Raw genomic sequence first — 17,694 nt, 5'->3', positions numbered from 1 at the left:
AATATGAAATATGCCAATGCTTGATTAACATCTTTAAAATTTTTCCAAGGTTTGAGCGTGTGAAGCCTGTCATACAGTTGATATATATATTGTATATAATGTATACAATATAATTCACAATGTAAATACCGTAAATTACTTTATATTATATTACCATTAAATTTATTACAGTGTTTTACAGACGAATATGATATTTACATTGTAATATTGGCTGCAAAAAGCATACAGATTTATAACGTTTTACTGTATTTTGCCCCTCCAAACAAAGACCCTATAAATTATTTTTTGAGTTTGCCTCCAAAAAGCATCAAGATTTATAACGTTTTACTGTATTTTGAAAAAAAAAAGTACATTACTGTTAGAATGTGGCTGTATTTTAACAGCAATTGTTACAGTGTACAGATAATATATATATATATGAACAGAAATGCTGCCTCAGGTATGTTTTTGTTGTTTGAATCCATGTTTTCTTTTATCAATGTGTTCATCATGCCTCTCTGACTTCTCCCTCCCAAAGGAACAATGACATAGATTACTTGGAGCTGCGTCTGTGGATCGGCATCCACTCCTGCCTGCAGTGTTTCTTGCTGGTGGCGACGGACGCCAGTTACATCATTAAATACATGACACGCTTCACAGAGGAGGGCTTCTCCAGCCTCATCTCCTTCATCTTCATCTCTGACGCCATCAAGAAGATGGTGGGCTCCTTCAAATACTACCCCATCAACACCGACTTTAAGCCCGACTATGTCACCACCTACAAGTGCGAATGCCTGGCCCCAGACCCGAGTGAGTTCACCCCTTGGCTCAGGGGGATACAGGGGGATTATCCACCAGTGGCTCTTTTTGGGATCAGTACTGATAACACAGGCAGGATGTAGAGGAGATTTAAACCACCTGAAGTCAGTTTTCTTAACCATTCATTATGGAAAACTTTTGTGGAGAAGTTTATTTTTTTAAGCTGTACAAAACAGCAAAGAATTTTTATCTTACATCTTTTAGGCCCTATATAATACCCCCTTCCATCAAGATGCTCTATCTGTTGCCAGGCCACAATCATAAATGTGAATTCGTCCTTAATTGCATGGTTATATAAAGGTTTAAACAATCTGAGAGTTGACAGTCAGCAGCAGAATGACAAACTTTTTAATATAAGAAATGACAAAATCTCAGACGTTTTTTTTAAATATAATCTATGTTTGCTCATCGCTTGTCCTTCAGGCCCAGTTGTTCAAAATTCGAATCTTAAAGAGATGATGCAGATCTGAAAATCCCATGTTTTGCATTCCAAGGTCATCTAATCCATTTTACTTTAGTGCCATTTTTTTTCCGATCCAGATACAAACTCCTCAAGGATAGCAAATCTGGATAACCAGTGCTCGTACATTTCACAATATAGGCAGTCTATCAAAGAAAAACACGCTGCAATTATCCATTATCGCCATAGGTGCCGCTAAAGAGACTGAAATGGATTTCCTTTTTTTCTTTTAAATAAGATATTTGTGAGATTTGATTGGATCCAATTCAATCTCAAACAATAAGCTTACAGCCAATTAGGCTGCCAAACTGCAACATGAGGTCATATTAGATCAGACAACACTGACCAGTTAATTTTTCAAAAATAAAATGTTCAGTACATATATTTAATGATCAAAAGAAAGGATCCTTGTCACAGATCTTTTGTAAAAAAGACACGTTTTGTATTTAAATCTGTCTGACACTCCAATATCTCAAGGATATCAGATATCTGTGAGCAGTATCAGCTGGGCTGTGGTTTCTATCTTTGTTGATTACCAACTTGAATCTTTTTTGGGTTTCATGGCTTAATGAAAATCTAATTTAATTTATATTCCTTCAGTTTACCAGTACCCTGATGCTTACTATTTTTGAAAATGGCGGTGTTTTGCAGTAATTTCTGTGGACATTGATTTCTGTAACTGATTTGTCTCTTGTTTGCTTTCGCCATGCACCAACAATTTGGCTGCCGTCTCTTGCAAGTGAGTACCTCTTTGTTCACTGCACGAGCCTCCAAGTGCTCTCCACAGTGCACAGTCAATGGATTCTCATTATGTTTTTGCTTTTCTTTTTCTTTCCCTTTTGTTTCCCTCTTGGACCCACTCTTTATTTTCATCCTCTGTCTCACTCCCCTGTCCCTCTCTCCCTCCCGTTCACAAACAGTGGCTGCAATGATCTTCAATGGTTTAGTTCCAATGCCAGATAACAGCTCTAGTGTTTCTGGGGTAAGTGCTTGTTTTCATTCAATTTTCATTTTTTTAACTCTGTGTTGGTGGATGAATTTCATGTTTAAATGCTTAGAGGGTCAGAAACATCAGAATGAATTACAGCCTAAATGACAGCATTGTTATAAAAGAGCAAAATGTTTTATGTGTAGTCAGGGCTCCCATGGTCATGGAAAATGTCACATTTTACAGGACTGGAAAAGTCTTGGAACCAGCAAAAATCATTTAAAGTTTTGGAAAAATCATGAAAATGTGTTGTCTGAAAAGTAAATCAATTTACATTAATGTAACATAGTGATGAATTTATTTTCTGTAGATGACAATGTAGTATAGCTCTAATATGCATGGACATCTGACAAGGTTTTGATTATGTTATGTTTTGGGGTTTTTTGTTCATCATGTGAGTTTCTTCATTTCCTTCCCACGATCCATCTCTCGTGAATGCCCACAACACAACACAAAATATTTTTCAATACCATTGGCTTTAGGGGAGGGGCGTACAACTTTGAATGGCTTTATTTTCTATTTATTTTACTGCCAATTTCTAAAGAAAACATGGCCCGCGGGTTTCAAGGCATGTTTATGGAAGAAACAGTGAAGCTTTTTTCTTTATTATTTTTTTTCTTTAATTTTATTGAATTTTTTTCCCCTTTTTTTTTAGAAAACAAGTTTGGAAGGCATGCTTTCTTTGACAAGTTGTTTTGTTTTTTTTAATATTTGGGGGTTTTTTTCCTTTAAATTTTGGGGGATTTTTTGTGGAAACATAAAAACCATAACATTTATCAAAGCCAAAACTGTAAAAACGGAAATCAGTGTTGGATTTTCAAATTTCACAAGGGATGCTGAAATTAAAAAAATATTTGTATAGAGTTTGGACGGTATTTTTGAAAAACACCAGGCAAGTCAGGCAAGATAAACATATATTTTTGTGTTTTAAAAAGTAAAAGTTTTTAAATGTAGTCCATGTCAATGTGTGACCTGTACAGTCGACCCAGGTATCAACTCTGATAAAGAAGTCAATTTGCTCTTTGTCTCCTTTGTTTTTTGACATCTGTCCCATCATCGTCTCTCACTCTCTATTATAACTTCACATCCATGACGACACTTTTCACTCCGTCTGTGTTTACATTTTTCTCTGCATCTCCATCAAAACACTCTTCATCTTCCTCCTCTCCTGTCTCCCCACCACCGCCACCCACCATCCCAGTTGGATGTGACAGGTCTGGACTGGAGCCAGCTGAGCAAGAAGGAGTGTCTCAAGTATGGAGGCTCTCTGGTGGGAAAGTCCTGCAAGTTTGTCCCCGATCTGGCCCTCATGTCCTTCATTCTCTTCTTCGGCACCTATTCCATGACCGTCTCCCTCAAGAAGTTCAAGTTCAGCCGCTACTTCCCCACCAAGGTGACAAAATCCATCTATCTATCTGTGCATCTTCTTTAATTAACATGACAAAGTTACAAAATATTTTACAGAATAAAATCAAGTCCAACAAATTGGGCCTCATGCAAGAACTTTTTTGTATTTTCATCCTAAATTGAACCTTAGGTGTGCCAACTTGGATTCATTTAACTCTCTCGACTGCACGAATTGTTCATTTCAAGCCAGTTGCATTATCAGCGTGCCAAACTGCTTTGTAAATCTAGCTGTTTGGCTCCATTTGCTGGCAAGTTTAATTGACAAAAATGTTACCAAACAGCAGAGGTTTGGACTTGAGTCACATGACTCATGACATGACTTGAGTCAAGCTCATGTCACAACTTTGATGACTTTAGACTCAATTTGCCAAATTAAAAAAAACTTGCAACTCAACTTGAGCCTTTTGAGATAAAAATACATCATACTTTCCCCCAAGCCCAAAAAATTAGTATGGCAAGGTTGGGGATGTCTTCTATAAATTCAAAGTACTTTATGTACAATTTTACACTTACAGTCTGCAACAAGACAGGACAGAAACATAAAAAAATCACTCTGTTGTGGTGAACTCTAACAGTGATATATGCTATGGAAGTGCATAGTTTAGGACTTGGGACTTGACTTTTGACTTGTCAATCCTGATTTAAGATTTGTCCGTCTTGATTTGGGACTTGACTCACGACTTAAGATGTTCTTGTGACTTGTATATCAATGACTTGGTCCAACCTCTGCCACATAGTACAAAGAGACCTCAGAGTCCTGCAGTCAAAAATCAGCATAGAAAAGTATAACAGTGTCAGCAGCAGTGTCAGTGGTGATTAAGAATGGAAGAGGATTAGGGCCACGTGTAAAAAATTAATTCGAGCACTGAGTGTAAACTAAGAATTCTGACTTTAAACTCAGAACGGAAATTATTTTTTCACTTTGTAATCCTCTTCTGCAATTTGGGGACCCAAAACTATTAGAAAATACTACCAAAGCTGCCAACGACGTGCAGTTAGAGCTGTGCTGTACTGTGACAGAAATAAAGACGATATATGTTTGATATGAAGTCAGCTGCTCAAGCAAAGCAGTCTATAGACAGGAGGTCAAGTAAATAAACAACAATAAAAAAGAAAATTATACACAGTAGTTGACATTACACATACTGTGTAAAGACCCTGAGGCAGCTGTGGGGGTGACAGAATTGTCTTAACTACTTTTTCAACCAAAGTTCATTAACCACATTTTAACCAACCATGTGTTGCCAAATGATGCCAATAAAATCAAAAAATTAAAAGAGAAAAACACTTTTAAATTTCTCCATAAATTGGCAAGAAATTATGAAATGACTGTCCGCCAATGTATAATAACAACGCCACTGGTTCTATCAGAGCACGTTCTCATCCGACATCATCCAGCTGCATTCTGGTTGGATGCAGAAAGTGGCTTTTGGCGTCACGCTTGTACACCAAAATCAAAATCAAAATCAAAATCAGAATCAGAATGTGGTTTTATTGCCAAGTACATTTACATATACAAGGAATGTGACTTGGTGTTTTGGTGCAAATCAATTAACAGAAAAGAAGAATAAAAATAGTGAATTTAAATAGAATATAAGATAAAAAAAAAAAAATACAGAAGCAATTTAAATATTTAAAATGACCAAATATAATATAAAGGACACAAAATGTATGTACAAAAGGTGCAATGGAGGGATTGTCCAGTTTTTCAGAAGTATAGTTACAGTGCAAATATCTTAAGTTTAAATAATTAAGCTGACCTTGAGTGTGCAGTGTACAGAAATCCAGTCCAGTGTGCGTTAATGTAACGCATAAAAACTTATTTGGCCTAACATTAAAGTAATGTTTTCAGCACTGATATGGGGCACTATTTGATGAGTTCGGAGTGAGAACAGGCTGATATGAATGAATGAACAGTTCACTTTCATTGTACCTGGTAGTCTGCTTATAATTATTTTTCTGACATGAAATCTGTGTTTTTTTATCGGGCTGAAGTCCAAAACTGCTGCTGTGGTTTGGACAGAAACTATGCAGGTTCATGTAGGGTCGGGCCAGGTTTTTTTAGTCCCCAACAATGCTCCAATTAGGCCCACTGTGTTTAATTATTTAGTTTAAACAAACTCTTTCCATTTATGTTTGCTAGCTTGCTTGGTTTAGTTCCTTGCTTGCTTCTTTCTCACTTTGTTTTCTGGTGCATTGCTATGCTTTTTTGCCATGTTGCTGCTGACTGTCGATCAGTGAAATAGCAGGAATGTGTAATGTGCTTGTGCATCCTTTTGGTTGTGCATGACACAAACAAACCAGATCCCATTTGTAAACACATCACTACTAGTGGTCAAAAACTCCAGGGGGTACCTTTAAGATGAATTTAAATGTAAACACACTGCATATATAATAAAGACAAATATAACAAAGTGCAGATGTACACAATAATTAAAACAGCAGTGTCATGTAGTACCAGGAATGTAAAGTGAGTCTCCAAAAGTGTTTAAAGATATATGATTACTTTTCACTTTTTAATTTGAGGGGGAAAAAGTGTATTATGCAGATTTTCAGCAGAAAATGTCACATTTTTTTCATGCTGATGGTCTATTTATTGTCAGTTCTGACAATCAGTGTACTTTTTAGCAGCATAGTGAGCTGTTTTTTTTATTTTATAGCCGTGTTGATACAAAACCTTCATGGCACTGCAGCTCGATTCTTACCTGTGTCTGATCTCTAGCAGGAATTGTAAAGTCAAACAGACAAAAGAAATGAACCCCTTCTTTTCTCCAGACACAAGGATGATACTTTGACTCAAGTGAAGCCACACACGGCTCAGATTTTTCAATAATGAGTTGTCTCCACAGGCCACGTGTCTTCAGTTCTGCAGAGAAATGTTCATTTTTCTGTGTCTCATGTGTGTTTCTCTCTCTTTGTGACACCAGCTGAGGAAACTCATCAGTGACTTCTCGATCTTCATGTCCATCATGACGTTCGTGGGGCTCGATATGTTGATGGGACTCAAAACTCCCAAGCTCATCGTCCCCACAGAGTTTAAGGTACAGCCAGTCATTTCCAATCTCAAAGTAAGATTAAATCAGCAGCATAATTAGTTAGTAATTAGATGCTCTTGCAAAGTGTTTAATAGCACAAACTAAAGCAAATCATGGCATTTAAAGTATTTGAGGTCCTTTACTGTATTCATTCAATCATTCATTCATTCATTCCTTTCCTGGTTTACAAACAAATGCCTTCCCAGACTGGATCGACCATACGTTAAAGGAATAGTTTCAAATTTTGTGTAATACACTTATTTGCTTTCTTGCCGAGAATGAGATTACGATTGCTACCATTCTCATGTCTGTCCATTAAATATGAAGCTGCAGCCCGGACACAGTTAGGTAATAATAATAATAATAATAATAATAGTAATAATAAAAATAATAATAATAATAATAATAACAATAATTCCTCCAGTTTCAAGAGGGTCCTCGCATCGTTCTGTGCTTGGGCCCTAAGGTGAATATATTTTCTAATTTTCTCTTATTTACTGTTAGCTTCCAAATATTTCTCTCTCTCTCTATCTCTCTTTTTAAAAAATAATTTGAAGGTCATTTTATCTATCATTTCTATAATTTCTTGCAATTTGTAAGACATTTCTTGAAGTTCTTGAAGTTGCTCGTTGTCTTTAAGCCATGTTCTGAAAAGAAGTCAAATTAGCTGTCTCTGGTTTCAAAGGGTTAAATGTGTATAAAAGGCATCTGAACACAGCCCATAAAACTGATGTCATTCCAGGATTTTAAGGGTTGAAGTGATTAGCTGATTAGCTGAAAAATTAGTGGGCAACTGATCTGTTGATTGATTAATCATTTACAAGAACTGCTTAAAATTTTGGAAATCTAGTGTCGGGCCCAGCACATTCAGCGCCCAAGGCAAGCTTCCCCTGGTCTTTCTGCACCGTTAATAGCCATGGCTGCTGGTATGATGTTTTTGGATTATTTAAATAGCACATTTAAAAACAGAGTTCACAAAGTGCTTGGACAGACAGAGCAAAGCTGAAGCAGGATTCCCTAAAAGCAATTAAACAACGGAAAGCCAAACAGGGAGGCCGAGCAAAAACCAGACAAAATTGAGAGAGGATTAAAACAAAAAGACAAAAGACACCTAAACATAATCAAGCGAAGACAGATGATAATAAAAGATAGGAGCAGTAAAGCATCAAAGGCAAAACAAAAAAAACAATATAAAAACTTATAAAATACAATAAAAAGTATTAAAGCAATACACAGTAAAAACAACAACAAAAAATTTAAAAAAGATGAGATCACATAAAAGCAAGTCTATAAAGATGGGTTTTGATTTAAAAGAGGTCTATGATTCTGCAAGTCTTATCTCTCCAGGCAGGTTGTTCCAAAGCTGATGGGCCCTGATGGCAAACACACAGTCACCTTTAGATTTAGGCCTCAACTTTGTTACAGCCAGAAGCTGAGGATCTAACTGGCTTGGGAACTGGCTCATATGAGGTCAGCATTTCTGCTATGTAGTTTTGGGCCAGATCCAGACATGCTTAAAAACGATCCGTAAAATCTTAAAATCAATTTGAAATCGATCAAGGACCCAAAAGAGAGAAGCCAGGATTGAGGTGATGTGACTTCATCTAAAACCAGTGAGATGTCCAGCTGCTGCATTCTGAACTGGGTGGCAGCAAGAAAGTGACTTTTGAGGGGAAAGGATGAAGTTACAGTAGTGAAGCCTGAAGAGGATGAATCCATTAATAACTTTTCCATGCCTAAGTGTGAGAGCATTGATCTGATTCTGGAGATAGTTCTCGTTTGAAGGAAGCAGGACTGTACACATGTCAGAGTCAGGCAACTCTGCAAGAAAGCAAATAAGTGTCTCTCCCAACATGTTGGCTGATTCCAGTATAGATACTGACTGAAAATGTCTTGTAGTGATCATCTGATGTCTAACATGTTCATGTACTGCTGCTCAGTCTGTTATGTATATGAAGTGGCTTCTCATCTCCCACTACTAGCCAACTCGGCCGGATCGTGGCTGGCTGGTGATGCCGTTCGGTAAGAACCCGTGGTGGGTTTATGTGGCCAGCTTTGTCCCCGCCCTCCTCGTCACTATCCTCATCTTCATGGACCAGCAGATCAGCGCCGTCATTGTCAACCGCAAGGAGAACAAACTGAAGGTACATGTGTCACAGCTGTGCATCACTTCCCACTGCAGTAAAGCTGTCTTCATAAAAGCTCATATTAAAGGGTAACTTTGTATTTTCTTGTGTCTAAGTGACCGATGTGAACAACAAATTTTTAAGTTATTCCAGAATTTAGAGAGACGGTGAAGCCGGCAGCCGCTCAGCGCATGCAATTTTGCCAGATCAGGCAATTCAATGGTGTCACTGTACATCGATGAAGTGGTTATTTTGCTCACAGATGGACTATGATTGAATATATATACATATATATATATATATACACACAGATATATACAGTATATATATAGAGAGAGAGAAAGAGAAGTGTCTGAAGTTTCTCTTCATTTATTTTACCATTCTAATTGCACAATTTCAGAATTCACCAACACAAACATTTTTTATGTATTTTTTTTTTTTTTTTTTAGATAACACTAAACTTCTCAACATAAACTGACAGTGCACAATTGTCCTTTTTGTCACATTACATCACACCTGCCAGCTGTGTTTTAATACTGGACATTGTTATTCACAATAGACGATATCCCCTTTTACACTGCTTGTTTGACACGGAAATATCGTGCCATTATGCTGCCTCACTGTTTTGTGTCAAAGGTACGTTTGTGGAATGGGGGCATGGAATCAAGCTGGCACTGAAGCAGAAATAACGCCAAATCTAGGGACAGCCTGAATTTGTGGTGTCTGGGTGTAACATTTTAACGGCATGTTACGTGTGCAGCCCACCGCGAGAAAATTAAAAAGCAGCAGTCAGAGACAAACTCAAAGAAGTACAACAAAAGCCATAAATGTCCACTATAATTTGTAGACAATGAGGTCCAAGAGCTCTTCACCCTCCGAGCAGAGGAAGAGATAACCGCCATATAACAGAGATGGTACATGACTGTTAATGCCATACTCTGCTACTGTTACTGTTTAGAAAGCGTTGCCAACGCCTATGTTACATGTCACACTGGAGGCCAATGCTGTTGTGCTAAACACCAGGCTCATCATGCCGGCGTGCTGTCTAAATTTACACTCTGGAGCGACATGATGACACCATTGTTTGGGTCTATGTAAAAGAATGCAAACGCAGCGTGAAGTCAGGACATTTTAGTGGCTCTGTATAGCAATCTCAGTGTAAAAAGAGCTACTTGGATACAAAAACATGAGAAAATTAGGTTTGAAAATGCTGAAAAGTTACCCTTTAAATTACAATAGATTTTAAATTAACATTTAAATTTGCTTTTATCGTATTTACGGATAATTCAGACCTTTTATAATTATTGAAAAATACTATTATTGCATGTTGTTACCTCCGATATGTTGCACTTTGAATCAGTTTAAAATGTATTTTAATAAAACATCACAGCCGGAGTAACATTCAAACAACAACAAAACATATTACCCCCCTGCAGAAAGGCTGTGGCTACCACCTGGATCTGTTCTGGGTGGGTGTCCTGATGGCCGCCTGCTCCTTCATGGGCCTGCCCTGGTACGTTGCCGCCACCGTCATCTCCATCGCACACATCGACTCTCTGAAGATGGAGAGTGCGTCAAGCGCTCCTGGAGAGCAGCCTCAGTTCCTCGGGGTCAGGTAGGTCCATAATAAGTTGAAAACACAGAAATGAAAAAGTGTGTAACTTAATCCCTTCAGGCTTCCACTGCCAATATCACAGCATGAGAGACACACTTTGTTAAGTCCCTTTGTAGTTGAAATAGAAAGAAGCCTTGTGAAATTGACTTGACAGTTTCGTGTGTGTGTTTCATCAATGTCCAATATACAGAGAACAGAGAATGACGGGCCTTTTGGTGTTTGCCCTCACTGGAGTCTCCATCTTCCTCGCTCCTGTACTTAAGGTATGAATTATATATGGATGAATTACATGTTTGCGCTGTCTTTTGTCCAGCATGCACAATACATGGCTTTGTTCTGTGTCCTATTCCTTACAATTGAAGGTAACAGAGGACAAAACCATCTATCATCCAGGTTATTCACGACAAGTGATTTCCTGACAATATAACTGATTTTTTTTTTTTTTTTTTATTTCGAACCTGTCAAGTTTGTTCAAAACTCACTTCATTCTGGAGTTCAGTAAATTTCTAGCACAGAGCTTTTTGAAGTGTTGTTCCTCTTTACTTTTGCAAAGTGTTTAATTTCTTTGTTTTCTGAGCCAACATTTTGTTTAGATTTTGTGAAATAATTTTAAATATGTGATAATTTTTAATATGTGGACCTTGAAGTAATGACAAAGCAGAAATGTGGACCTTGTGACTGGACCAGTTTGGAGCCACTGGTCTGAACTGTGACTGTATTAACTTGCTTGCTGGCCTTCCTGCTGTTTGCAGTTCATCCCCATGCCGGTGCTGTATGGTGTCTTCCTCTACATGGGCGTCGCTTCCCTCAGTGGAATCCAGGTACGACGTGTGCCAGCTGTTGATGTTGTTCATTATAGTAAATTGAGTTATTGTGGCTGGATGTCTAACTTACTGCATTCTGACAGCAGGCGGCAAGCAGCAGGCGTGATCCGCGGTGTCCTTAGAGATAGCGGAGACAACTCAATCACATAAAACATACAACTCTGGAGGATTTGTCATACGCTCCCAAACTTTGTAGAAGTGTAAATTGTGTGGAATTAAGAATCAAGAAAGATAAAACCCTGCGCTGAATACATAAAGTTGTGGCCAGGTGTTTCATTATAATTACCAAAGTATCAAGTATCAACCAGAGTATGAATTTTACATTTTGATGAGTTCTGTAACATTTAACTTGGGGCTCAGTGAGTTTGTTGCTAGAGCAGGTGCTCCTCAGTAACTTCAATCAATCATCGAGTGCAACCTAACCTGCGCCACTCACACATTCTGGTCTTCTCTTCTGTTTGTCTCATCGTCCCCCACAGTTCTGGGACAGGATCAAGTTGTACATGATGCCGTCCAAGCACCAGCCTGATTACTCCTACCTGCGACACGTTCCTCTGAGGAGGGTACACCTGTTCACACTCATCCAGATCGCATGTCTGGCTGTGCTCTGGACCCTCAAATCCACCTTCTTGGCCATTATCTTCCCTGTTATGGTATGTGATAAAATCCATTTGCAAAAAAAGCAGCTTCTGGTGAACGCTGTGTTTCTTAGCACAAGGTTTTAACGTATATCTTGTATGATCAGATAATTTTATATAACTGGGTACCAAAACACATGAAATGTAGACTGTATTTAAGTATCCAGGGGGATGCTCTGAAGTTACTCCAGAAGTGGTCAAAGATGTGCTGCTGTGAATGAATGCATATGCAGTCCACTGATTGAAACCACAGAAATGGAAATAATCTTTCTTGTTCAGCTCTAACCAGCATTTCCAAATGAAATATCAAAATTAATATTGATTGCTTGGATGTTTGTGAATGTATTGAAACATGACAGGGGTTTGAAGCTGTAGTTGGTAACTTTTATTTTTTTAAAAACAAAAAACATTTAGTCATATTTGTTGACTGTGTATCCACACAGTAGTGGAAAACAACATATTTCTCCATCTTGTCTTCATGCTTCTAATGGCATATGCAAGAATCCAGCACGCTTGGGTGAAAACAACCAATCAGAGCCGAGGAGTCTCTAACACAGTTATCAATTAATTACTGCTTGTGAACTGCGGTCAAATTGGGAGGCACTGATCAAATATTAATCAAGATGTTGTCACTGCATTGCCTATTTTCAGCTTCAAATGTTGTCAGAAACACATTTAAGTGTACTGTTTAGCTGTAAAATGAGAAAGTTTGTGAATCAGCTGCCATGTTAGAAATAGTGGAGCGACGCACCAAGCACTACCCACCGGTTGAAGCAAACTTTTTCAGTGATTGACAAGACTGACAACTGCATTACGGATTCCTTGGCTCTGACTGGTTGTTTTCAATGGTAAATTAATGGCAAATGCCATTGGTAGTGCTATGAGGAGGAGAAGATAAATGCTATTTCTGCGACAACCATGGCCAGAGGCATTATGTTTTTCAGGTTGTCTGTCTGTCCGTCCATTCTTGTGAATGCAATATCTAAGGAACATCTTGGTCAAAGGTCAAAGGTCACTGTTACCTCATTTGTCTCATTGTAATGAAAATCGAAAGAGCACTTTAATGCAATTTCTTCAAATTTGCCACAAACGTTCACTTGGATTCAACAATGAACTGATTACATTTTGGTGGTCAAAGGTCAAGGTCACTGTCACAAGACATGCTTTTTGCCATAACTCAAGAATTCATACACTAATAGTGATAAATACAAATGTCTACTAAATATCAAATGATTAACTGATGATATTTTATATGCAAAAGGTCAAAGGTTAACTTCACTGTAACATTATAATGTTCTGCAAAAAGACTTTTCTGGTGATTACTCAACATCATAACTCAGTAACAGAAGGGGAGATGTTTGTTCAGATACTGAATTGGTGACACTGATCTCGATGCTGTGCTGATTATAGAGAGTCTTTGTGCTGCCGGGTTGAAGATGTGTGTGAAGCATCTACACTTTAGAATTTGTAGCTTCTTTGCAGAAACATATTTGAAGTATTGTTTTCAAGCATTTGGTTACACAAGTCTAATTAATCATGATTTCTCTCATGTACTACTGTGTGGATCTAACTGGCAGAATTTCATTTTTGTAAAAATTACCAATTGTAGCTTTAATGTCAATTTTAAAGAATGTTAATACTAATAGAGGAAGAGATCTGACTCCACTGTGTATAGCAGTGATTCATGGCGATGTCATTTACAAATACCATCCAGCTAAATCATGTTCAGACTGTAACTTAGATATGAGATGAATGTTAATGGGAGTAAAAAAGGAGCCCTGTGTATCAGCGTATCTCTGTGCCAAACCCTTCAGATTCTGGGTCTGATGGTCGTCCGAAAGATGCTGGACATGGTCTTTTCCCAGCACGACCTGGCCTGGCTGGACGACCTCCTCCCTGAGAAAGAAAAAAAGAAGAAGGATGACGATAAGAAGAAGGGGAAGGAGAAGAAGAAGACCAAACAAGACGACAGCGAGGAGGAGGTGAGAAAGCAAAGCTTCTGCTGCCCCCTACAGGAGGGATCCATCATGACACAAGTTTCTGATGACCTGTGTATCTATTGTGTGTTTGTGTTTGTTTACAGGAGAAGTGCCATGCCTACTCCAACCACTCCCCCAGCCCCGAGTCCGACCTGGATCGCAGGTACTGTGTCCTCAAACTGCACATCCCCTACAAAGACCTCGTCTATCCTGATGCTGCACAGTCTCAGTGGGGAGCGTACTGCCAGCGAGCCGCCAGACGCAGTGCTCTCTAACACACACATACACACATCCTCTATAGCACACAGACATAGACAGATGCCTATTGTGGTCCCGTGAGCATGGGGATGTTTAGTTCTACGCAGTAAATGTGCAAATATTAAAGGGTCAATTCACAAAAATTATGGCAGTACATAGACATTGAGTTTTAGCTCTAGCTCAGTCATTACAATACTATGGAAATATATATATGTTTAAATGTTCAGTATCTCAAGATAAGTGGTCCACTTTTTCTGAAAAGACACAGTGCTGTTTTTTTTTTTTACGTTATTTCTTTATGATGTGAGCACCACAACCTAAATTCCTTTTATCTCCATTGTAGTGAGGCCGCAGTAAAAATTAATAAGACTCATATTTAAAACATGAGCATCTAAAACTCAAACTTTCTGCTACAGGTAAGTTGTAATTATTTTTTTGTAATTTAGATTAACTGACCTTTTGAATATACAGACAGCTACACTTGAAATGAATCAAACGCCTCAAACAGATTAAGGAATACTTCACCCACAAAATTATCATATGGATCTCAATTAATAGACCAGTTTGCATGGGATTTGTGCAGAACCTTTGCTTCTCTTGCATGCCTCCACAGTGAATGAGGAAGAATGGAGAAAATTCTTGATGATCTGAAATTTAGTGGTCCGCATTTAACAACAGTAAAACTATATCAAAATATCCTTTTAATCCAGTCATATGCCCAGTGCTTCAGAGCAGCCCAGTCGTCACAAGAAAATGTTGGCATTGTATGTTTGCATTATATTTGCATATTTCATACTCCACAAAGGATGTCATCTGACTTTTGGAAGATGGAGGGGATGGTGGATGGTGTGTCACCTAGGTGAGACACCTGCCAGAACACTGTTTGAGCAAAAACAACCAAACTCTTGTTTTTTAGTGAGTCATTGCACCAAACATGGGTGTTTTTTGGGAATCCTGTTTCGGCAGCAGGTGTAGTGCCCCAAAACTGTTTTTTTAGAAGACCATGTTGTATTTTCTACAGGGATTGTGCCCCTAAACCTGGGTATTTTACCCCAAAACATGAACACCCTATCCATGAGCAATTGTTCTTTGTTCCTAAACCTAACCACATATTAACCAGAGTTTTATTTTTTTTTCCATATACAACAGCAAAAATGCCTGTGTTTGGAAAGTACTAAACATACGACTAGATATATGAGACTTGGATTAAACTGTGTGAGAGTCTGTAAACTGATGTTTTAATGTAGTTTTCCTGTTGTTAAATGCAGCCTCCATTCACTACAGTTTATCATCAATTTTCTCTGTCTTTGGATTCTTCGTTCACTGTGGAGGCATGTGAGAAAAATAACGTGTTCTCCACAAATTTATCGTGACACAGAGTGTGTAAATGATATTTAAATGGACATTTTGTGGGCGAAGTACTCCTTTAAATGCTCACAGCAAACATAAATACCAGAGTAAGCACACAGTAGCATGAAAAAAGTCCACAAAAGCCCTTATTTTGACATGGAGTTTTGCATGGTGCATTGTATTACATTATAGTGCTCCTAATATTTTCCCCCGTGAAAAAAATAGCCCTGTTGTGTTGTGTACTGTGTTGTTTACTTCAAAATTAATCTATTCTTTTTTTTTAAAAAAAAAAAACTCTAAAAGTAGAATTCCCTTCATTACTTTTAATTCTTTTCCAATTTCACTATTGTGGGTGCACATGTGCATCCACAATTTCAGACAGATAATTTACCCATGTAACATTGTCCTCAATGTCCAGTGTCTCCTCTCCATGCACTTTAAGGCAATGCAGATCATTGTGAAGTCATTAACTGTATAATCGTGCTGCTGCTCTTCCTGTGTCGTGTGCCAAATGTCTCACAGCAGGTGCACTGCGCCGCCCTTTGTACACACAGCTCAGTTTATTATAGTCCCTCACTGATGTGTGCTGATAGATTTTCAGTTTTCTGACAGGCAGGGACCTTCAGGTGAAGGCCGATGACCTGAAATGCTGCTGTTTGTTCTGTGTCCCAAAGCTATGAGTTAGGGTGCTTTGTTTAGTGTTATATATGGCATCTAAATAGATGAATCCAAGTATTGTGTGGTATATTCAACATGTTGTATAAATAGTAAATACAGAGGATTTATTGTAGGCCAGTTTGTGTTCAACTGTGTAATCATCCACACGCAACAAGCATCGTTGTTTTGGTTGTTTCTTTTTTCTCCATGTGTTAAATCTCTTAAGCAAATGAGTCCGTGATGCTCACAACTGCATGTGACATGTAGCTTTTTGCTCTCTGAACGACCCTCACCTGGAGCTGCAGCAGTTTCAGCAAAAGTTTTTTATATTAAAGGTGCAGCTGATGAGGCTATTTATTTTGGTTAATATGCTAAACATAAACGCATTGATGTGTTTTGGGTTTTTTTGTGGGGGATCCAGAATTTAAAAATTGCCCATCATGTCTGCATTGCTTTGAAAGAGGCATGGTTTGGAATTGACAGTGTAACTGATTATTGATTAATATGAACATGTTTTGAGAGATGTTGTCAACTGTGGATTTAAAGAAAGACAAAGTAACTGTGATGCTGACTGTCTGCCAAGAAAGCATTTCTATCGACAAATTTTACAAACCCATCTCTCCAAATAAAGTTTTGCATTCAGTCTTTTTTTTTAAACAAATAATGTTACAACATGTTCTGACCTCAACAGAGCAAAAGGTGTAAGGTTCATTACAAATTTGCATAAGTATAAAGGATCATTTCAAAGTCAAAACAAAAATTGAAGTCATTAAAGCCTGAGTTGGCAGAAATCTGGAAGAAGGCAGAAAAATAAATAATTTTTTTAAAAAAGGCAGAATTTGAAAATACAATCTTCTCCTGCAGTTCTCCCCTCTCTTTCCTAAGCTCCTCCCACCAGATGACCACAGGCATATGCACGCTGTTCCTACAGTAGCCTAGTGTTTCTCATACATTGATTTAAATCATCTTATTTCATTGTGCAGCAGCACATTCGTTTCATCAGTCCTTGCCCTGCTCTCTGTGTACCACAAATGAAACAAGAATTAACAAGCTAGCCACCCCACGGTCCCTCTGTGTTGCTCCCCACCACTGGGTGGATTTCCATTAACCCCCAAAATTGAAATTGCAAATATAAAATACACCCAATGGACACAAGTTTAAAAAAACTCCCATTTATCGGAAAGAAGTTTTTACGCTCAACATAAGGTAATATTTTAGGTGATTAAAAAAACAACATTTAGTAAACTGCATTGGAAACACTTTTGTTTTTTCTTGGTCATATGATGCTATGGCTATGTGCTTGTTGGTAGGAACTGGCTCCCTCATGATGCAACAGGAGCTAAAAGAGCTGTTATTGCATCACTTAACTCTTCAAAAGTTGAGCAGATCATCCGGGAGTTTTGACTTCACAATTCCTCTGTGAAATCGTGGACTATCACCTCCAAAAATTCCTCATAAGTGGCCGCTCCCACGTATAAGGATCTTCCCTTTCCATTATTGCGCGCATAACATGCCGACATCACCTTTGATTGGAAATAATGACAGCTAGTGCAGTTAGC

General features: G+C 38.2%; 1 protein-coding gene across 1 annotated transcript in view; it reads left to right on the top strand.

The window, feature by feature from the left end:
* slc4a5a (solute carrier family 4 member 5a) overlaps nucleotides 1-17,694 on the top strand; it is a 56,062-nt gene that overhangs the window by 37,505 nt on the left and 863 nt on the right. The window contains exons 15-25 of the mRNA XM_042487571.1: nucleotides 518-789; nucleotides 2,206-2,240; nucleotides 3,448-3,639; nucleotides 6,581-6,694; nucleotides 8,671-8,832; nucleotides 10,251-10,429; nucleotides 10,620-10,692; nucleotides 11,182-11,250; nucleotides 11,733-11,906; nucleotides 13,706-13,873; nucleotides 13,975-14,033. Coding sequence (XP_042343505.1) covers nucleotides 518-789; nucleotides 2,206-2,240; nucleotides 3,448-3,639; nucleotides 6,581-6,694; nucleotides 8,671-8,832; nucleotides 10,251-10,429; nucleotides 10,620-10,692; nucleotides 11,182-11,250; nucleotides 11,733-11,906; nucleotides 13,706-13,873; nucleotides 13,975-14,033 — 1,497 coding nt within the window. The remainder of the gene's footprint in view (nucleotides 1-517; nucleotides 790-2,205; nucleotides 2,241-3,447; nucleotides 3,640-6,580; nucleotides 6,695-8,670; nucleotides 8,833-10,250; nucleotides 10,430-10,619; nucleotides 10,693-11,181; nucleotides 11,251-11,732; nucleotides 11,907-13,705; nucleotides 13,874-13,974; nucleotides 14,034-17,694) is intronic.

The sequence above is a fragment of the Plectropomus leopardus genome, chromosome 6 (assembly GCF_008729295.1).
Source record: "Plectropomus leopardus isolate mb chromosome 6, YSFRI_Pleo_2.0, whole genome shotgun sequence".
In the NCBI taxonomy this organism is placed as follows: domain Eukaryota; kingdom Metazoa; phylum Chordata; class Actinopteri; order Perciformes; family Serranidae; genus Plectropomus; species Plectropomus leopardus.
Note: the sequence above shows the minus strand (reverse complement) of the source record. Positions and strands in the feature narration are given on the sequence as shown.